Below are 23,888 nucleotides of genomic sequence, written 5' to 3' on the forward strand. Positions count from 1 at the left end.
GGCTCAGTGAAAAAAAAAAAAAGTAATGTTTATTGATGTGTCTCAATATGCACTTCAGACATTCACTTTAGATGTTATTTTGCCCTAGATTCTTTGTTCACAGATCTCTGCTGTAGGAGCTGCAAATGCATTCACTCACGATGCTGTACCATCTGCTATGACGCATCAGGGTATGACTGGTTAGCTCTTTTGGGCCATAAATATTATGTACACAGAACCTGGAGGAAGATTATATGTGATATCTATAGCTGAAAGAATACTTAAAACCATATTTTTGAGCTATCTGTGAATGTCAGTGCCCAGATCTGATTCAAACTATTCTATAGCTGTGAAATTACAAGGCTTCAAGGCAGCTCCATAGATCTCCCTTGAATCTATGTATTCAATGTGAGTTCATGTGTTCAACATCCCTTACTAGATTCCCCACTAATCACCTACTGACTGCTACTTATTCGTTCACAATATCTGAAAAATACATCATGACTGATTAATAGCTTTATAAGTAATGGAAAAAAAACACACCAAGACTTGTAAACAGAGCTAGTTCATAAGACACTTTTTTACTACATTTCATATAGTAGATACTTTTGTGGAGGTCATTGGTATCAGGCTTTAATTAATGCTTCTCTCTTTTCCCAAGAAATTTGACCTGCTCCAGAACAGAAGGCTCACAGTAATAGCTAAAAACATGACTATCTGCCCTCCTCCTGGATAACATGCGAGTCATGGTAACACAGCCAAAATCAAAATTCAGGGGTTTGTACTAAATTTTTTTTACCAAAATCAGTATTGACTAAAAAAAGACTAATAAACTCTAAACTACTCTTCCACATAGCAGCATCCAGCCTCATTACAACAATTAAGCTGTTTACTGTCTTCTGTTAATTTTGTATTCCAGATCTGTGAGTGACATAAGTTGATCAGTGAAACAAGTTTACCTGAACTGGCTTTCTCTTATGAAGGTTTGAGATCTTCTGATTGGGCATCTCAGTTTACCATTTGCTATACTCCAGTTCCTCTCCTATGAGTTAGATTGCTTCAGAGAACAGTAGGTTGGAATGATTTTTATAGTATCACAAAAGATCAAGACTAAGTAAAGCTAGATGGGTAGTGATATAACTGGTAGTTAAAGCAACAACAGGTGGAAGGAAAAAAATCATGTTACATATTCATGAATTTACATCAGCAGCAGCAGAACGTCCTTCTTATGCATGACATCAGTTTTTTAAAAACATGTGTTCTGCTTGGTGTCATCTTACCTTGTTCTAACCCAAGTTCTTTATAAAGTTTCTGAATCTCAGGTGGGATTCCTCCTATGTAGACAGGTGAGTTTACTTTCAGCTGCTGAGCACGAGGTTGGAGCGTCTGCTCTCTAAGTTCATTCATACTTGCTGAAACTATGGAGTCCTCCTTGTTCACAGTGACTTTGTTCCACTTTCCATCACAATAAGACAGTCCTAACCAGAGATCCACTTGTGTAAAGGCAATGTCAGTTTTTAAAAAGATGTTTAATATTCCACTTTTGAGTTCAATCTAGGTATTTTAAAAGAGAAAAAAGATTTTGAAAGACATTTATTTACACAGCAACGATAGACGGTTATTAAAAAAAATACAATCAACAGAGTCAATGAACAAGAAATTTTTATCTTTAGGAGAGCAAAAAATACAATAAACTGTTTACACAAAACATGCTAAATACAATGTATGAGTTGAGCATGTAGGAAAATACATTCCGATTTTTTTTACTATTGACTTTGTAACTACGTAAAAAGATAAGACAATAAACCAGGACTGTTTGTCGTGGTCTTGAGAATGAGAAAACAGTATTTTATCTATCAATTCATTTTTTAGAAGAATGTAATAAGATAATAAGAAAATGAAATGTCAGACCTGATTAAGGTCTTTTTAATTGGCTGGTGAACTCAATTTCAATTTTTTCCAGCATTCTTATGTTTGCACATATCATCCTTATTCTTCTAAATCTTGTAAGAAAATAATTGGTTTTGTATGTGTCAATTCTCTAATAGAAATACATTTTACTTAAATTTTGCACAGCAGAATATTTTAAACGCTTTATTGCAAGACTCTTTATCCTAACTGAATGGAACACAAGTGGGCTGGGACTGTAAATTGGCAGTTATAGAGCACTAAACTCTTAGGTGATGAACTGGTGGTTGGAAAATATGGATGTGCTCACAGAAAGCCATTACTGTTTCCATGCAAAAATCTTATTAAGTGAAATAAAACCTACAAATTTAATCTAAACACTTATCATCAGTATTGACAAACTGATATATTTAGGTTATGATAATATTAATATTACAATATGTGTAATTGGATTGTATTTCCTTAACAGAGACCTCAAGTGATGAAAGAACTCAGTACTTGAGATATCACAGGCACTACAGGTCCTATTCCAAAGTGCACTCTGACTGCTTGCTCATGAGACAGAGCAATTTTGTTTGTTTCTTTGGGACCAAAATTTTTTCTTATTTCATTGAGTCCAGAGTTCTTTGTAGCCAAGGACTCTACAATACAAGTGAAGGAATTACTATGGCATCATTGCTCATGAGTATAGCTGGAAAAAGCAGTTCATTGGACAAGCCACCATTTTTCTTCACTGATAAACATTAACACAGAGTACACTGTGCTGGTGTGCAGAAAGCATTTCAGCTGCATGACTATAGTAGTATGCCAGTGAGTCTGCCAGACCTGAGAGTTGGAGAGAGGGCATGACGTTTGACATCGGGCCACTACTCAGCACATCCCTCTTCCAATTTACTCATCTTGGCACAGTCTTAAAGCAGGCAGTGAATGATGCTTCTGCTTTTTGTGTTGACCTGGACTGACATTTAGAATGAAGTGAAGCTAAAGATAGAGGATCACTGTTCACTTTGAACTGTTTTGCATGGTGAAGACAAAAAAAAAGCCCTGCATAGATCTAGCATTCTCTCTGGTACTGAGCACAGGTTCAGAAAAAATAAGAGATAAATGGATTGCTTTGGACAAAATTCTGAGACTACTCTAAAAAAAAATGTTTGATAATTAATCTGACTTTGGAAAGTATATTATAAATTAAAACTAAAAAGGCAAGAAGATTGCCTTATTTTGCCAGACATCTCAGCTACTATCTCTCAACAGAACAAGAGCATTATAACACAGCTCTAAATCTGAGCAGGTTCTCAAGCTTAACACTTAAAAACACTTGCTTTTCAGAATTTTGGGTAGAAATATTAAACATCACTGCAAAAATTATTAATACTGTTCTCTATGCACACAATTCTTATTTTGATACATCTGAGCCAAAGCTTAGACTGAATCTTGAAGACATGAGGGGCAAGAAGAGCTTGGCAGGTTGTGGCATGTCTCTGAGTTGATACAGGGACAGATTCTGATTAAAAATGTTATTAATGACCTGGGCAATAGGATGGGGTATACTCTCATCAAGTTTGCAGCTGGTAGTAGAAAGGGCTGCCACTAGTATTCTAGACATATAAAGTAGCTTTGAAGAATAGGGCTGAGGGTCAGGATGGGTTACCAATTGAACACTGGTCAGCAACGTACCCTTGAAATGATGACAGCAAATGTGCTCTAGGTTGTACTAGAAATAAGGTAGACAGTGCATCCAAGGAGGTGATTATTCCACTCTATTCATCATGTATAAGACCACACTTGGACTAATTTATACAGTTGTGGACACTCCAGTATACCAAAATATTGGCACACCAGAGTAAATCCAGTGGAGGGGCACCAAATTGGTCAGGACTGGGGTGCCTAATATATGAATTGAAGCCAAGAGAACAAGGTTTGTTCAGTCTTAAGAGTAAGCAGGAAGAGAACATAACTGTTAAACTACCTTACATGAGAGGTAAAGGACAGGTTGTAATGAGAGAAATCACAGTTAGATATCAGGATTTTTTTTTTCTTTTCCATAATGAGTATGGTCAAAGTTTGAAACAGGCTGTAGAATTTGAGAAGCTGTGGACATCTTCACAATACTCAAACAGAAAATGCTTGGAGCAACTTTAAACAACAAATTTGGTCCTGCTTTTAGTGGAGATTTAGAATCAATTACTTTTAAAAGTCTCTTTGACTCATTTTGTGCCTCAATCTGCTTATAAACACATGATTGTGACAATGAAAGGAATACTCAGCTATAGCTCTGAAAAACAAAAATATATGATAGTGGCTGTACTGGAGACTGAATGTCACCTTGCTAAACCTGTCATCCAAAATAGTGTTAATCAATGGAGATCTACAAGAGTGATTATGGCTTCATTTCCTTTAAGCTGAGAAGTCTTCCTGAGATACAAGAATATCAACAGACATAAGCAATGGACTTCAAAGGTCTTTGCAATGAAGTCAGTCTGTGAGCCTTTTAACAGAAAAAGTGCATAGTACTTGTTGATGTCGAATCACTTCCCAGTTCAAAATCAATTAAGGTTAAAGAGACGTCCTGTACTGGTACTAGACTTGTTCAGATGTGTCAGCAAGAGAGCAGAGGCCCAAACACACACCCTTCAACAGCTTCTTTGGAGTCTGTCATTCTTTAAGGGAATAGGAATCTCATCCTGACATCAAAGAGAAAACATTAGTGACCAATAGGAATACCACCTTCATGAATCCCATATGAGTATCAGTTACTACTTTGCTTCTAACAAGATTTCTACTTTGAGTTCTCAAAACACTTATTTCTCATCCCTCATTAATCCCTCAGGAGGGGTTTTTTTTCTTATTTTATAGCTTTGCAGAAGCAAATGATCAGGTACAATGTCTTGGGAGTTGGTGTCACTGTTGCACATTAGATTGGCAGTGCTTAGGCTTTCTCTGTTGTTGAAGAGGTCAGCATCAAAATCAGTAATGAAAACTGTCAGCAGCCACAGTGTCTTCTTTCAAACACAAACTCATGAGGAAATAGGGGCCATATTGAGAGCTAGTGATTCATACTAGTTTATCTGGTCACAGTTTGCTGATAATTATTATGGTTGGATCCAAAAAGAATCGGACTGACCTCTTTAGCTTGAATAAATGCTCAGGGCATGGTAGACATGGAAGAAGTGACCTTTACACACAGCATCTTTCTAGGACATAATTTTGTCTTGGGCAGAAGACAAGTCAGTCTTTGGCTGTTTGACAGCAAGTCAGTCATGTGTCTAGCTATAGTCATTCCAAAACTATAAAGCTCACTATGCAAAATGAAGGGTCGGGGAATACCATCTTAAATTGGCACTCAAGGTAAGTGGTATAGCTTCTAAACTGTTTTGGAATGCTTATGTCTCCTGACCAGAACTCCTAACAAAGACATCATAGCTCAAGTGCAACATGCTACACACCCCATTTTCCCTTTCTATTAACCATTTTTTTTGTGAGCTCAAGTGTACAGAAAAACCTTCTGTCATCATTATGCATGCAGAGAACATAAAGCTGCAAGGGTTGGAAAAGCATGCATAAACTCATCCTATCTGAAATTCCTCATAAGTCTGTGGAGATGTCAAGGTCAGAGTATAGTGAGATTAAAAAAGGAAAAAATTACTTTACTTACAAGAAATGAAAAGAAAATTATCAAATTAAAGTTTTCAGTGCTAAAACAATGCAAATATAAAACTGTCAAAACCCTGTAAGTATGAGTAGAGAAGTATTTTGTCTACTTTGTTCTTTTGACTCCGCTTTCAATTTAGTAAATCTCCTTTTTCCTTTATAGTCAGAAGCTATTTTCTTGTAATTCTGATAGTCTTTCACAGAGTAGAAGAAGAAAAACCAGGATCACAGACCACAAGAATCTCCAGAAGAACCCAAGCCCTATATTTGTCCCTGTGAATACTATCCACCTAAATAGCAACCCTGTACTGTGAATTACACACATTAAAGTCTTTTTAGCATGAGACAGTATTGTACATATAGCATCTTATGCTTTTAGCTCATAATCTTTGTCACTACTTGAGGGCAAAACTAAAGTAATAACACACACTTAGCAAGAGCTGTTATTGGAATTTATTACAATTTTTGAGCTAAGGGTGCTTGAGAAAGAGGAAGCAATCAGATCTAGGAGAATTCAAAAGCCAGGAAAAAAAATATCTACTCAACAGCTAGTAATATAAAAACTAAATATAGAGTAAGTTATAGTTGACTCAAAGAGGAGAAAAATATATTCACATATTTTAGGTAAGAAGTTTAAAATAAAAGGCACATTAGATATAATACTATGCAATAAAACAGGCTGTGACATGACAGCCGTTAAGCAAAACAGCTGCACAATAAATAAATACATAAAATTCAATAAAAGTGCAGAAAAGGCAGATTGGGTCACCAGGAGTAAAAATACCGTCAAAAATTTCTAAATGTAAATTATTGCTTCTTGGGCTAACTGAAAAGAGATATTACTTTCCATGTAATCCTCTCTAATACCTCATAGCTGGTGCAAGTAGTAACTACAGTTGACTCACTAAGCAACGATGGCCACAGTCTAATAACATTCAAAATCCTTGGGGGAAGAAAAATATGAACCTTCAGAGTCATGTAACTAAAAATAAAAATAAAATTGAAAAACTGCAAAAATCACATTTCACTTAAAACAAAATCCTGGAAAGTATGGAAGCATGAGTATTCCTGAGTACAAAACAGTCTCATCCGCCAAGTACCAAAAAGAAAGTTCGTAGGCATACCACAAACAGAGGAATAGTTCAGCATCTTCTATGGCATTGGAAAAACAGTAATAGAGATGAGATGGGAGTAAGATGAACCCCTAAATTCTGTCTATAGGACAAGTCTTAGATTTAAAATCAAAATGAAGAAGTTGTTTTGATCATAATAAATTCATAAAATTTAAAGAGAAAGCTTTACTAGGATATTAGACATTTTCCATCAAGCTTTTTTATTTAAAAATTCAGTGTTTTTTTCTAGTAAGAGAGCTGTGAAATTTGGTAACTCTGCGCTTTCCCAGTAATGAACCAAATCCTTTTAAGAGAATTCTGTTCACTTTTCTCATCACTTCTAATTTAGCAACATAATAATTCATATAATGATATTTTTTTCTTGCTTATAAAATATACAAGTAACCTTCTGAGCATTTGCTGGAGTCTTTTTGCTCGGCAGCATTTCAAAATAAGTAAAGCACAGAAGTTATGGTTTGAAATTTGTTTTAATGCTTGACATATCTTAGTGGACAAAACTCACAGGTTATAATAGAATATGGTTATTTATATTTCTGAACTTACTGCAAGATAATCTGGGCCATCTTTATTGTAAACAAACAAAAGCAGTCCATTCAGTTGATCTGTTCTGAATTCAAATGAGATCTCAAATTCCAGTCCACCACTGAAAACATCTGAATGCAGTTCCAGGAAGCCTTGAAAGAAAGTGAATACATGCATAAATTACATAAAATACATAAATAAATAGTTTCAAGAAACTAAAGATCTAGATGCTACTTTCTATTTTGATATGAAGAACTCAGAAGTTTCAAAATTAAGGTTTGTAACTTTATCGCTCAGGTTTGTAAAGGACACTTGTTGATCTTGTATGGAAAAAAAACCCCCAATCAATGTCCTAAATTTCGCTACCTGACATTTTCAGTCACATTTTAGGCATTGGTGTCTCTTCAAAAGTGAAAAATCACCTTTTACATGCATATCAACTCTGCATATAGTTACAACAGCAGCATTTGTCTGTCAATGCAATTCCTCTTCTACATGGTAGTCTTCTGTAAACCCAGAAAACAACATCTAAATCATTCAAAAATAATCCTATATAACTAAAAATTATTTGAAAAGAAGTTCATTGCAATACTTATGATATTATCAGCTTTTATATCTCAAGAGCATGCTGTGCTAGTGCCATAGTAGAGCAAATTACCTTTGCCAAGGAAATGTGCTCCTTTGGAGAGGACAACAGGGCATCCTTCCCAAATATGATAGACATTGTTTTGCTCTTCAGCATTCTGCCAGTTCAAATACTCCCATTTTTCCAATGGAGTGTGCATTTTTTTCAAAAATACATCACTAAGACATCCCACAAATCCCTTCTGGATTATCATCTTCATCCCTGCATAAATGGAAATTAATTTCTTTTAAGAAAATCATCTGCAACTAAATAAACAGGTTAATTTATAGGTTTTATACACACTCATCAAATAGTATATGTCCACGTGAGTACTGATAACCATTCATCAGTTACTTCATCAATCTGGTCTCTAAGCAACAGTCAGATTTCAAATTAGGTCTAGTCTATCAAATCAATATCTAACAAAATAGCTGTTGATAGTAGGTATTGTTCTGTAGCTGGAAAATGTTAAACTTCTTGAGATTTTGCAGACAACTGCCTTCAAATCAACAGCATAAATCTACTCCGTAGAGATTCCAACAAAGTTTTCAGGTTTATCTTCTTTAAACCAAACATGACTTGTGGAGAAAGCCATGCGTCTGACAAATAGGAAGAAACTATGTTGCAAAACCTTAGGCAGATAAATACACTTCTACTAGAGTTGCATCAGTTTTCCTTTTCTGGTTTGGATTAAAAAAAATAGCAATTCACAGCTGCTATCTCTTTTTCTTTACTAGGGACAAACATATATAGCAAGCTTTAAGATGGTCTTTTCTTGAACAGTATTTACAGTCAATCTTATTTTGATTACTTAGTTGAGGTATTTGACGAATGCATTCAGGATTACTTTATGAACCAAAGTTTTAGAACACCACACACATATATTTCTCTATTTTGTAAACTGAAATAAAGGAGGATGGAGAAAGTCATACTCTGGTGTACTTCACATCAAGTCACAAACAAGATTTCAAGTCCTTATCAGTCATGAGAACACAAACTTAATCTAGCTTTCAGATTTATATGAAAAAAAAAAAGCAAAAGAAAAAGAAAGTACAAGCCTAGATATAAACCCACTGAGAACTACTGATTGTGTACTGGTTTTGTACGCAGTTACCTCTCTGTTTTGTGCTGGTGGAATGGCATATAGACCAAGTTTATATATGAAGATATATGTTTATTGATTCTATGGAAGCCATCTACAATTCAACATAAATACAGCTGTAGAATACAGACATATTTGTACACCAAGTCCAATGCAACAACCCCTGATAACAAAAAAGGCAAGTGTGTTCTAATCCTGCATCCCAGTAGCATGCATAACCATATTCTTAAGATAATGAAAACCATTTGTATGTGTATTTTGGAAAAAAAAAAAAAAAGGTGAATCTAGAATATAAAACATATCTGTAAGTTTCTCATACATACCAGCTTGCTTGCAAGTTTATAGCTCTGTGTATAAAATTCATTAAGATATACACAGATCACATATACTGGTTTACTGCTGATGAAATCAGCTACGTGGACATTTTAATCTATCGCAAAAGACAAAATTCAAGAAACTGTAGGGACTTATTTTTTAAAAAAGCAATTATGTAAATAATTACACAAATTAAGTTACTATCCCCCTGTTCCTGGCAGTGTCAACACAGTCTTCTGTACTCCAAATGCAGTAATGTCAGTGCCACTATATAGGATTTGTCATATTACACAGACCACAATCATACTTACCTACATCCTTTCTTACAATAGTATAACCGTGTGGAAGTCCTCCAACAAAAACTCCTGTGTTCTCCCCAATAATGGTACTGCCGCTAGTTGCTGAGGAAGAACCTGAACAAAATAGATCATTATTTTTGCGTTCAATGTTTTCAACAGATTTTCAACTCAATAACAGAATATAGGTATTTGAGGAAAAGAGGATAATGTAACAATATCCTAGTACATCCTGAAAATATTTAGCAACTCTGTTTTACAAAGGACTATTAACACAATCATAGTCAGAGATGTACAAAGACAACCCCCCCATACTTAATATTAAATTGACAAATATTAACAGTGGACAGATATCTCAGATACATGGACAAAAGAGTATTTTTTTTCAGAAAATTAAGTGAATTTTTTGCTGTACGGATGAAGACAGTTAGTAGAAAAGTAAGCAAGCGAGCAAAACCCTGAGTAATACCCAAATAATAAAGCAAAATGGAACTGAATTGTTTACCTGTGTACTGTCCATCCACTGTGATGTTTCCCAGTGCTTGAATTCTTGTAGCTACTATTTGGTGCCAATTGTTATCATTATACTCTTTTCCACCATCATTAGATGGAGTGACTGCTACCGCAGATCCCTTTATATTAAGAGAAGAATCTGATTTAGAATATTATGAACAAGAGATACCTCATACTTTATAAGACACTCTGGTATATAACACCTAAAAATAAAGATAAGAGTCCTCTGTTTCACTTTTCAGAACTCTGACTTACGTTTAGGACCGACTTCCCCACTAATCTCTTAAAATAATAAATGAGAGATTCAGGATCCAGTTCAGTTTCTATTAAAAATAGAGAACTCTGCATAGCTCCCTAGTATTGACAAGCTGAAATTATTAAGGGTCATATAACTCGTTTTTTAATTTTTTTTCTCAATTAAGTCCCTATGTAACTACTTCACATATTGCTGTGGTTGTGAAGTTTGATGGCCATGACTCAACGTCAACGTATCATCCACAGAAATGCAATAGGATTGTTGACTGTAGCACCTGTGGACAGGAAGGGACCACAAAAAAGGGACTTTTTGTAGGGCAGTATGAAGATTCATGTTTGTCTCTTAACGTGGTATCAAAAGGACTTGAATTTTTAGGTGAGTGTAATATATTTATGGAGGGAAAGGTCATATCAAGAGATTCAGAATAAAAATACATAAGGTAGTTATTGAAGATGTTTTTATTATACAAGGGATGCTTATAAAAATGTTTTTTAAATTTAACTAGAATTTTGACCTGTTTTTATTAAAATAAAAAATTATAATGATATAAGGGGATGAATTTAGAGACAACTATGACAAAATGAAGAGAAATCTTTCCTGAATTGCTGAGTAAAAAGAATATAGCAGATGTGGTTGCCAAATTATATCTCAAGACTGTAAACAACCAAAATAAATATCACATAAACTCATTATATGATGCAATAAAAATTTCTAAGTAGTAGGCAACGACTGAATGGAAAAACATTATTTCTTTGCATAGATACTATATAATGTTAAAGAATCACAACCTCTGCAGTTACTTTATGGCTTAAGACAGGCTTCAAAAAAAACAATTTCAAAAAATATGTAAAGCAAAAGGTTCCTTATAATTTGGCGATCTAGCTTGTTACTTTGCAGTGACAACCAAGATAGCTGAGAGCTATTTTTTTCAAGATCTTCTAGTATTCTTTCTGGCTCAAGGACCTTAGGCATGCATATGAAGAATACCTGTTGATGAAAGTAACAATCTATTGTGATTAATACTAAAAAATTCCAGTTAACATTTAGTGCTCTGCCTTTAGCGATGTGCACCTATTAGAAACTGTGTGTCAGCACATAGGTTTATAAAAACAGTATACATTTTACAGTACCTTTTGAATTGGGGACTGTCACTGTGTATCCTACATATGAAAATATGTCAGATATGTACATATTTTTTAAAAAAACAATTTCCCATGAATATTTACATGTTTCCTACTCCATCCAGCTAACATCTGGGTACTAAAGGCAGTTTGTATGACAGTCTTCTGACCCATGGTAACAATACAAAGCTATATATCCTTACATACTAATGTGCACTTTTTCATATACTATTTTTTATTGTCTTCTCGTCTATTTCAACATTTTAATATTTTACAAACACACATTTCATTATCGTAGTTTAATAATTAAAACCAGAACTGGTGTCATGCCCAATTAATGTGCCCTGGTAGCATGCCCATTAGTTTTTCCATTAGTGAATTCAACAATACTAATGGGATTACTAGCATGGGATGCTAATTGGGCGTGACATAAGAAACTGGCTTACTTCTTAGCATACCCTTGCTAATGATGAAATTAATGAGCATTTTATTAAATGCTGTCTCATCAAAGTGTACTTAGTTAGCGTTAAAATTGTTACAAACGATGCTGCATTCTAAAGATCAGGTGCCTGAATAAGTGGTTCTTCTTATTATGTTTGGCAAGAATCTAGACCATTAACAGTTTTATACATCAGAAACCACATTTTTTCTAACCAGTTCAATCTGGGACCACATAACTATATGTGCTAACCTGTACTTAATTTCAGAGGGGAAAAAAAAAAAGAAGAAATTAAAAAAAGAGTGTTCAGAGTTCAGCATGCACTGCATTGGAGGCCTCTGTATGACATTTTATCCAGAACTATTCAAATGACTCTGTGATCACATTCTAGTATCCTGTTGTGAAAGGTTTGTTCAGCATTTTGGATAACACACACAGGGAATTGATTCTGCATTAGTTTGCTGACCCAAACAGAAAGTCTTAAATTCTAGCATCTCTCAGTAATAACTAAGTAAATATGAATCACTGTGGCTCTTCATGTTGATAATGCTTAAGTTCCAAAGTCTGAATGTAGCTACACATCTTCCAGTCAAGTTCTTCCAGTGACCAAACTCCTACTGTTAATAAGGTGAACAAGTACTAAAGTTTTGGCGATGCCAAGCAGCAAGGTACATTTGAGACTCACAGCAAGGTATTCTCCAATTTCCATTTTTTTGAGGGAGTAGTAGATCACCCTCAGACTCTGACTACCACTTCAGCCTCTGCATGAACCACAAGTAAGAAGAAAACTGGTATTTCTCCATTTTTCTATAAAGTGTAGTAATCATCTTTTAAAATGGAAGAGCTGGACTGACTTCGCTCCATACTATGAGAACAATCTCAAATAGTTTATTCTCAGACTATCCTAATCACTAAGGAAATTTCTATTGTTAGTGATTTCACTACATATAAAACAGACAGTGCTTCTTGGGGAAAAAAGAGAGAATAAATGACCTGTAGCCACTTAAAGATAACCATAAATTTAGCTACAGTTGACTGTTTAATTTAGGAGTGGACATAAAGGCATTATGATAAGAAGAAACTCCAAAGATAGCTGAAGGTTTGCAGGCCCACTGCATCTGGAAGAAGGTCTATGGAATAATTTGATTATATAGACAAGACTGAGGAACACATGCTAACAAAGAAACCTCATGCTTCCTGGATCATGAGTAAAAATCTGAAAAGAATGACAGTAAAACAATAAGCAATGAAAAAAAGAGCAGCTAGACAACACAAGAAAGAAACAAGAAAGATGGTCAGAAAAGAGATAGACGAATGGTAGCGTTCGTAAAGTTGAGAGAAGTACAAATGGAGAGGAGGAAAAGGGCCTGAAATTAACAGAGAAAGAAGTTAAGCTGTTGAAGGCTCTCCACTGAGAAGACTTGGCAGAACTATCCCCAGAGCAGATACAACACAGAAAATGAGCTGCTGATTATGAGCACAGATATATACCAGAATCCTGAAAGGAGTTAAGGGTAAAAATAATTAACCTGTGACAGGACACAGCTGGAAGGGAGCACAGAATATTACACCATGCTGCTCTAGATAAAAAGCAACAGAGACACAATGGTCACCAAGAAGAATTTTTGGCAACTTTGAGAGAAGAGCACAAAAGCAGGGCCATAAATTCTTATCATACATGCCACAATCATAATTAGAAAGCAATGCATATAACTTGGTTAGGAAGCCACATTATGTCAATAAGTAGTAATTAAAGTGCACTCTAATCTAAACTGTGCTACACAAATGAAGGAATGAAAACTGCTGCTGCAGAAAATGATACCTGATGTTATAGGCTAGGAATGGTAAATAATGTTAAGGAAAAAAATCAGAGCCAAACTATGTAGAAAACAGAAACAAAGGTAAAGATAGTAAGATAGCACAGCATATTAAGGATATGGATATGTGAAAATTTTTGATAACTGAATGTCACGGTTAAAAGTTTTTCCAAAAGAATATTAGAAGAAACATAATGAACCAGGCCACAGTATCCTACTTCTGAATTTGAGAATATACAGAAATCTCTCCCATATTGTTAATGAGAAAATGGACAGCATTAGCTTTCAAGATAACAAATCAAATCAAATGTTAAGACCTACACTATTACTGAATGCCTCGAACAACAGATTTTTTTTTTCTATAAACAGTCACCGAACCAGCAATATAGGCTATTTTTTACTTTATAAGGGGTGGAAATAATCAGCATGACAGAGCTGTCTGATTCAATGAAATAGAAAAATAAAGATATATTCATAAAAAGTAATTTGCTAAAGTTCAAGAGATTATCTATTGAAAATATCAGCTGAACTGAGAAACTCTACGGACTGAATATGGATGACATCTTCACTTTTTCGAGGTAAAAGATAAGGAAAAGAAGAAAAAGAGGAGGGGAGGAATGAGAGAAAAGCCCCAAACCAGCCACTCTTCCACCTGTGCCACTTCCTTCCCATTCCCAAATACCATGAATCCAAACAAATATATCATCTAAGAAACAAGTCCAACCTATCTGAAGTCCTACTTCAGAAGGAGCAAATCTGCAATGAGGGCTAAGAGTACTATTTGAAACACTAAAATGCTAGTTGAAAGACAACCACTCCAATTAAAACAAAAGCAAGGAGTTGCTTTTGCTTGGTAACAGAGATGGTGCTGCAGTGCAGACCCGATAAAGAGTTCTTGGACTTTCCCCCAGCTCTTGGGTTCAGATCCACATCCAGCCCGGCTGTGCCAATCTCGTGCCTCTGCCATCATTATTTATGGATGGGAATTTGAAGTGTTTGGTAGGAGGTGTAGGAGCAGTACAAGATGGAGGCGACTACACTGACCCCACAGTCAGAGAAGGAGGAAGGAAGGAGGAGCAACAGACCAGAGACCCCTCTTCAACCTGTGGTGAGAACACAGTAACTCCTGCAACCCATGACGGGCAATGGTAGGACTGAGAGCCACCAGCAGCTCCGGATGAGTGTGCCCAGACAGGCAGGAGACTGTATGAGGAGGCGGCCATGGTACAGGCTCTGCTGGAGAACCTGTGGGCCCCAGAGACCAACACAGGAGGCAGAAAGAATCTGCAGCCCTCAAGATGAACAGGTGTTGGAGTGGCCCATGCAGGGCTGCCATGTGTGTGTGAGGCACCCCATGGACATGCAGGGAAGACTGGTGCGGAGCCCACCAGCCCTGAGGAGAGACAAAGGGCAGAAGCCATCAGGAATAGACTGACTGAAACCCCCAGTCCCTGCCTCACTGAGCCATTCAGTGGGGGAGAGGAAAAAGACACCAGTATCAGGTCTCTGAGCCTGGGAAGAGGGGAGGGGTGGGGGAAAGGTGGTCTTAAAGGGCTGGTTATGCTCTTCATCACTGTACCACTCTGCGTTGTCTTCTGTTGGTTATGTTTGGGGGTTTTATGGTTATGTTTTAGTTGGTGGTGGATTAAATTATTTTCTGTTTTCTTCCCCAAGCCAAGTAGCCTGGTCTGTTTTGTCCTAGACCGCAAGCGGCAGTTAAGTCCTCACTGCCCTTTGGCAATTCTCAGCTCTGTGGTACTTGAGCCTAATCATGGTCTTTTGTCCCTGGATGGGCCTAAACCATGACAACAAACAACAACAACAAAAAAATGAAGCTATTACACCTAGAAAGACCTTGCAAAGGAAATAAAAATTCCTTTTCAGTTAAATTAAGGTCTAAGTGTAAGAAAGATAAAACAGAACTAGTATTCATTAAAATGTGTATGAATGCAACATAAACAACATTAAGCATGGTCCCAAAAATTAAAGTACACGCTGATTCAGTTTGCAACAGGGAATAGAAGATAAAGCCTGTGTATAAATGCAGGAAAAATAGAAGTTTATATCTTGGGGCTAGAAGTAGATTTAATAGTACAGGGACTGCATACACACTAGCTTCTGTGCAGCACCATGCCTGCTCTACAGATTCTCCAAAGCTGAAGAGGAGCTTCACTGCTTCACAAAATCTTGGTGTGGTCATGGAGTATCAGTGTCTGGACCACAGCAGGGCTCAGGAAGCAAAGATTAACCACGAGTAGTCCAATCTCTAATCCCCCAGTGTTTTATACCGTTACTGTCCCCAGAGTAGTGGACCCAATGCCAATCACATAATTAGACACTGAACTTTGATGGAAGATATGGCTGATACAGGGACCAGGCCTTCCAGAAACACAGAGGCAGCAGTAACCTTACAAAAAGAATGCACATTCAATACTGTATTCTTTCAATATCAATCGAAAGTTTCATAATTATTTAGAGTTTCTTGCATATTTCTGAAATGTATATGAGTCTGTAATGCTTTTTTATTCCACAATGAGATCCAATTTTGGGCCAGAGCAAACAGAAAATAAACAGAAATTCAAAGAACGAGGTCTTAGTTTTAAATTTGTGGAGTTTATTTGATAGCATTTCTCTAGTTAATTATGGTTTTGCTATGGTCATTACGACTAGAAGTGGGAGACTACCTGCACCGTATTAAAGGCAATATCCTGATGTAGGTAGGAAAAGACAAAGTCTCAAGATTGGAGGTTTAAAAGTAATTGAATAAAAATATATAACTTTTATTTGCTAATTCAAAAGCTAGTTTTTCCCACCTTTGAAATCTTGGTACTTTAAGCTGTAGTGGTGTTTGGTGGTACTCATTAAAAAAAAAAAAAACCCAAAAAAACCCCACATAAAAATGCAAAAATAAAGTTGTGAACTGTGGCAAACATAACAAAAAATGATCAAAGTTATAGTGTTTCAGTGTTTCTCTCCACAAAATCTTCAGTTACCTAAGGCTTCTGAGAAGCAAATTAGCTTTTATCAATTAAATTTTTAAAAGTATATGAAAACTTAAATAAATAATATAGGCTACTTTTATAGGATCCTGTCTTTTGTTATACCTGTGGATCAAAAAGAAAGTAAGGACGTCCACTCCTCAGCTGAAGTGCAATGTATTCCTCCTGATTCCCAGGTGATGCAGAGAAAAAAATCAGACCATCAGGTTCCTGGGTTTTAAATTTCACTTTAATACCTGGTCAGAAAAAGCAAGTATACAATTAATGCCAGAAGTGGTTCTTGCACATTTTAACAAGAAGTTGTTTTAAAAACAGCAGTAAAATGGCAAATCAAAATCACGATCACTTAAAACCCCTGCTAGCCATTGGAGGAGAAATTTTACTAATTCACAGAGTCAGCCCTTTAGAGAAAGTTCAGTGACCTCAGAGGCCATATCCATCTGTAAAAAAAAAAAAAAAAAAAAAATATATATATATGTGTGTGTGGAATCATGACATACTATTATAATAGTTGACGTTCTACATGTGGATTTGCACTTGTCAACATTTCTATTTCTGAAGCAGGAATGAAGTTCCTGAAGGAATGAAGCTCCTGTATGAAAAGATTTCTGTGAATAACAGCAGGATTGTGGTTCCAAAACATAGATATATGTAATTATAAAAGAATATATAAAATATATCTAAATGCAGAAATAACACCTGAAAAACAACAAGTTTTAACAAAAATTGAAAATATCCCAAGGAATAATGGATGAATTGAACTTAAGAACTTTCCAGATCATAACCCATAGTTGTTCATTTGGCTTCTGATAAAATATCATCTCAGCAAAATAAATGTCATTCAAATTACATATAGGGGGAAAAAAGTAGGTTTTTTACATTATATTTTAACACAACTAAAAAATCAAAACAAGTCAATTAAGCTAAACAAGCTTGTAAGCACTGGAATAGTGTTGTCCAGTGTACAAACTTACTCAGTAACTGTCTAAGAACACATTAATGAAACAATAAATTCTGTATCCAGCTTCAAGAAGTATAATTATTAATAAAACAGTACTGGATAATCACCAATCTTTTATTACTATAATGTTTTTTCTTTTAAGCTATCTCCTGGAACATCACATAACAGAAACAAGTAAGAAAATGACAAAACCATATGCCCAATTTGGCCCACTTTTTCTAAGGTACAAATCCAGATATTGCAGGCTGAGTGCATGGTGGAGCCATAACTTTACCATGGTAATATTTTTGCAAAGGGAACTTAAAAGGCAGTAGTAGTAATATCTGCCTCTACTATACATTTCCACATTTCAGGGTAAATTACTGGGTTTTACCCAACTCCATCAACCTGATCAGTCTTTTCAAATGCATTTTCACTATTTCAGGCAGAAAGCAGTAAGTGACAAAGGTTTTTCTTGAAGGTAGTGTCTATGTTTAAAAATAATTAAAAATTATAATACTGATGCATATTCACATTAGATCACGCTTGTTAATAGCCTATACTTATATGAAAAATCCTTTTACTCCATTTCCTAACCACATAAATGTTTTCATGCAAATTGCACGCACTCACAGATACAAAATATATTCTCTAGGCAATGAAAATCATTCATGCTGTTAAAATATCTGCAAAAAGCAGAAGTAACATAAGTAACTCTCAGAAAGTAAAAAAAAAAAAAAAAAAACCAACTCAACAGTGTCCATACTTAAGGAAAAGTACAGTTTTGCCTGGCTCAGAAACAATCACTATTGCTGTACTTTGTGGTTCCAAGTATTTCCAGCTGCAGTATTTGCTGGAGAGGATGAGACTGACGGCCTCTAATCCCAGCACTGGAGAGCACAGCTAATTTAACAAACTGACAGTGTTTTTATTGAGCTGCCAAAAGATATTTCTGAAGATCAGAGGATCCCCCCTCATACCTAATTCAGAAGGACAAATACAAACAAAATAATTGAGTTTCTACAAAAATATTATTATATAATTTTGTGTTAAAAAAATACAAATTAAATGATTCCTAAAGGTAATACTGCAGTAATTCCAAAAGTTTTTAAATGTTATACAGAAGTTTGCTTTCTTCTTTGGATATTGAAATCTCTTACAAATCTTAATTTCTCCCCATAGAACTGCCATAGCTCCATATAAAGTATTGTTGAGTCGGGATCATAATTTTCAGTCATAGCACATAGTCTTCTACATGTTATGTATTACATAATATGGAAGGGGACTCTTTAAACCCAAGTATCTTTCAAGCTTTGGAGATAAGGAAAGTTGGATAAGCTTGCTTTAAGTACTTTGACCAAACTGGTAAGATGGGCTGATTCACCAGAAGGTTGTGCTGCCATTCAGTGGGATCTCAACTGGCTTGAGAGTTGGGCAGAGAGGAACCTCATGAGGTTGAACAAGGACAAGCGCAGAGTCCTGCATCTGGGAAGGAATAATCCCACGCACCAGTACAGGCTGAGGATTGACCTGCTGGAGAGCAGCTCTGCAGAGAGAGACATGGGAGTCCTGGTTGATAATAAGCTAAATATGAGCCAGCAATGTGCCCTTGTGGCCAAGAAGGCCAATGGCATCCTGGGATGCATCAAGAAGAATGTAGCCAGCAGGTCAAGGGAGGTTCTTCTCCCTCTCTGCCCTGGTGAGGCCTCATCTGGAGTCCTGTGTCTGGTTCTAGCCTCCTCAGCTCAAGAGTGACAGGGAACTTCGGGAGAGAGTCCAGCTCAGGGTCACCAAGATGATCAGGGGACTGGAGCATCTTCCCTATGAGGAAAGGCTGCGGGAACTGGGGCTGTTTAGTCTAGAAAAAGAGGAGACTGAGGGGGGATCTCATTAATATTTACAAGTATATAAATGATGGATGACAGGAGGCTGGGGCATCCCTTTTTCTATTGTATATAGCAACAGGGCAAGTGGTAATGGGATGAAGCTGGAACACAAAAAATTCCACTTAAACATAAGAAAAAACTATTTCACCATGAGGGTGAGGGAGCCCTGGCACAGGCTGCCCAGAGAGGTTGTAGAGTCTCCTTCCTTGGGGGTCTTCAAGACCATCTGTGTGATCTGATCTAGGAGGACCTGCCTTTGCAGGGGGGTTGGACTAGATAATCTCTAAAGGTCCCTTCCAACCCTTACCATACTATGATTCTATGAATCTACCTTCATACCTCACAGAGTTCCCTTCCAAGTCTTACCATTCTGTGATTCTCTGTAATATTAACATTTATTTATATTTCTTGAATATATATCTTGAATTGTAACTCGAGAATTCACATAATGGGTCTGTTTATATGTGACAAATGATTTTTCACCAGTGAGATTTTATAATTTTAAAACTTTTAGTGTATGTCCTTCAAATAAAGTCTTTAATTCTATGTCCAGTTGAAGCTGCAATTGGAGAAGTTGTCAGAATTCCTTTAGGTACAAATGTCTTCAATTTCTGTAATTGAATTTCGTAGGTTGTAATGGCATTGTACAAAACATAATACAAGCATTGTATACACTGAACATAAAAGACAAATGAATACACAGTAATAAAAGGACAAGTAAAATAAATTACTACTATTATTATTATTAACGTTCTAAAGTATCCCAAAGTCTATTGGGGAGACTAACCTTCTGTGAGGATCTACATAGTTCCAATTTATGCAGTAGTGGATTGTGATTAATTTTTTTATCCTAGTTTCAAAGATGGCATATCCAGGTTAGTAGAGGAATGAGGATGTGAGTGACGAATGTGAGCATTTAAAGCCATTTAACTGAGAAGCATCCTAACCCATGAGTATATACCTTTCAGATTTCCTTTCTATAAGAGGTTGATATTAAAAGTAAAAAGTTATACTATTGCTATAATGTCAGATGAGTCAGAACCCAGATGCAGAAAACACATATGAAGCTATTTTTATACTACCTCGTTGTCTTATATAAGTTTGACAAGTCCAAGAACTTCAGTAAATTTCAGAATTAGACTCAGATTCACGTCTGGATTCAGATTTTTCTAGCACAATTCAATATGGCTTGCAAGACATGCACAAAAAGCTATTTAACAGGCAAGAATGTGCTCTTAAGAGGTTGACTATGGTTTTTGCTTAAAGCAAGTTCACAGAGCACCTGGGATTGTTCTGAAGCAGTTAGTAGTAGGGAGAAAATATTAATAAATTAGAGCAGCAATTAAATTTACTTCTGACTTATGCTAAACATTTTTTCTTGCAAAATAAAAAGTTTAAAATAAGTTTTGCTTGTCCAAGAAACTAATCACCAAACTAAAGAAGTTTTACATCCCTTCAGGATGATAAGCATTAAGCATTTAAGACTACGTACAAATGGTTTTGCCTAGTCAAAGTAAACTTTCCCACAGAATATTTTTTTTTTTTAGCTGGAGAATGGATAGATGGGGAGTAAAACTCTCAGTTGCTATACACATCCACTGAATTAATCTTTAGTTGTTACTCTCTGAGAGTATGATTCTGCATGCTACATATCACAACAACAGCTAAAACATATTTGAAATTTTTTATAAGAAAAATGTACCTTTCAAAAACATATGAAAGGCAACTTCACAAAATTGGATCAGTATTTAAAGTAGTTTCACATAATGGACAGTGTAATTAGGGGAAAAGAAGGAACTCAGAAAACATTTTCCTGGACATCAGATCTAGGTGAACCTGCTTCTGCAGGCGGGTTGGACTAGATGATCTCTAGAGGTCACTTCCAACCCCTGTCATTCTATGATTCTATGACATACTCAAATATCCTCTTGAACACAAGGAGTTCCTCACACTATATAAGGGTCTGTAGCTTTCTGGATTTTGCTGAAAGAAGCAGATGAAAAGTATTCTTCAAAAACTATCCAACAGCTTGTGTTGGTTTTGGTACAGGAATAGGCTCTATTTTTTTATTACCATATTGTGTTTGAAAATATTTTTGAAGCTCATCACAAACATTACACTGAGTTAGTTATCCCACTGATGAAATAAATGCTGTTCATTTTTAAGTTGCTTTAGTTTTTAAGTAGAAATTTAAAATAAATACTTACTAGTCATATATGGATATATGTCCATATACATATGCAAACACACATATATATTTGTACACACAAACATAAAAAAATTGCCCCAAACTCTTTCCAAACTGGAGTGTTCAACTGTAGGTGAATAGTTTCTTTTTTTTTTTGTGATGATAGCAAAAGTGGCAGAAGTTAAAAATCCATTGTTTTTAAATTAGACCGTATAAATCCCCCATATTTTGAAAAAGTCTAACTTTATTCACAGTGATACAATTCAAAGACTTTTTTTTTAATATACTCTTAACTGAAACTGCCAGAAAGCTATATCAAACTAAAAGGCTGAACAAGGATAAACACAGAACATGTTGCGTGAACAAAGAGGGGAAATATGTAACACTTCTTGTGGAAACCAACTATCAGGCAAAACTCAAAATCTTTTTTATGAGAATTGAGTATTTCTTTTACACTAAAATGACTAATTTGATACCTGCTTTTTCTTATTTTGCTTGCTACCCCATTATACCCACTACTGGTAAAACAAACAGGACATTTTAGCTTTAATCTTCTTACTACATAACCCAAATAACTTCAGTCATGTTTGCATTAATGCTGCATTAATCATGTTGTTGAGTATTAATGAGTTTTCAGGCTATGCTAATTACTGTCATAGATTCTGCAGCAGCCCATTAAATATACAAATTACAGAATTAAAGAGCCAGAGCTCTTCATGATTAATCTTTAAATGGAGAAAAACTAATGATGTCTGTACAAAGTTTCTCTCCACTTTTGGCTGACTGAGCCCAATGAACAATCAATTAGAGAATTTGAAGAATAAGAATATTGCACACACTATAAGATTTGTTATGCTGTTATTCTATGCAGAAGACATACATTTATAAGCTTCTATCAAATGGACTTCGGTAACATATTCCAGTCTTTAAGGTTTCCTGAAGTGTTGCACAGGGGTAAAAGCTATAGGATATTCCAATTCATTATTGCATACTCATAGGATGCTTCTCGTTCCATATGAATATAGTAAATCAATCTTCTCCTTTTAGCAAGGACACCAGTCCTGCTACTCCCTAGGAAGAAAGATTTACAGCAAACCTTGGTGAAAAGAAAGCTAAGATAACTTTAAAGTCATTTGATAAGATTTGATGTATTAGTAGCACTTTATCCCCTCACTTACAGTGTGATGTTTTTTCAGGATAGTGTAATACCTAGTGGTTAAATCAAGACATTCAAAATTAGGAGACCTTGAATCTGTACTCTGCCAATAACTGAAGTGTATCAGTCAAGGGCCATCATTTAAACTCCATGCCACCAAATTCCTTCCCAAAGAATGGTGGCCAATATCACTTGTGTAAGGTTCTGTAATGTTTGAAAAATTCAATACTATTTTTTTCCCATAGCTCTTATATATATATATATGTACACATATATATATAAAATTACCAAAATTCCCACATGTATGCAGAAAAATTACAAAAAATCAGAAAAATCAGAAAAATCAACAATTGCAGGTTAAAATTAACTGGGCCATTCCAGACTTGTCCAAACTATTCTTTATGCCATTGAAAAATAAATAAACCATACTTTATACATTAAATATTTTATATTTATACAAAGTAGTTCATTAAATAAAAAATTGCTCAGAGCGAGATTGATCGTGGCATGGAAATATTTTTAGGTGAAGTTAAAGTGAAAAAGATTGGGTTGCTGCACTTGCTACACAAGAAGACATAATACAAGTATATGAGATTGTACAGGAAAATCAGATGTAGGAAGCTTCCCAACACTTTCAACACACAAACAAGACAGCATTCAAGGAAAGTAAAAAGGAAGAAGTTGAAAGCAAAGACTTCACTCAAATGTAGCCTCTATCAAATAATTCCTGTAATCTTTATTTTTATTTCTTTATCTATACATAGACTGGAACAAAGTTCAATAGGCCCTGATTTTGTTAGAAAAAGTAGGAAAATGGTTTCTAGGAGTAAGAATATTTCATGAGCAATTTCATTAATTCAGACTTTAAAGTATGGAAATAGAAGCAAGCATTCATCTCCATTTCAGGATAAATTCTTTAGAGAAAAGATTGTATTCTGTTACCCGTTTGTGAATTAGTGCATAAAAAAGGTCATCTTATGCAACAAGGGTAAAGTGGGAGAGGATTTGAGGTGTTAATGCAATGCAAATCATAATTACTAGA

General features: G+C 35.5%; 1 protein-coding gene across 1 annotated transcript in view; it reads right to left on the reverse strand.

Moving 5' to 3' along the window:
* Nucleotides 1–23,888, reverse strand: part of USH2A (usherin) — a 392,303-nt gene that overhangs the window by 235,609 nt on the left and 132,806 nt on the right. The window contains exons 21-26 of the mRNA XM_061990105.1: nucleotides 16,782–16,912; nucleotides 10,037–10,163; nucleotides 9,551–9,648; nucleotides 7,852–8,032; nucleotides 7,215–7,345; nucleotides 1,260–1,533 (exon numbers count right to left, since the gene is read on the reverse strand). Of these exons, the coding sequence (XP_061846089.1) occupies nucleotides 1,260–1,533; nucleotides 7,215–7,345; nucleotides 7,852–8,032; nucleotides 9,551–9,648; nucleotides 10,037–10,163; nucleotides 16,782–16,912 (942 nt within the window). The remainder of the gene's footprint in view (nucleotides 1–1,259; nucleotides 1,534–7,214; nucleotides 7,346–7,851; nucleotides 8,033–9,550; nucleotides 9,649–10,036; nucleotides 10,164–16,781; nucleotides 16,913–23,888) is intronic.

This window comes from Colius striatus, chromosome 2 (genome assembly GCF_028858725.1).
Source record: "Colius striatus isolate bColStr4 chromosome 2, bColStr4.1.hap1, whole genome shotgun sequence".
Classification (NCBI taxonomy): Eukaryota; Metazoa; Chordata; class Aves; order Coliiformes; family Coliidae; genus Colius; species Colius striatus.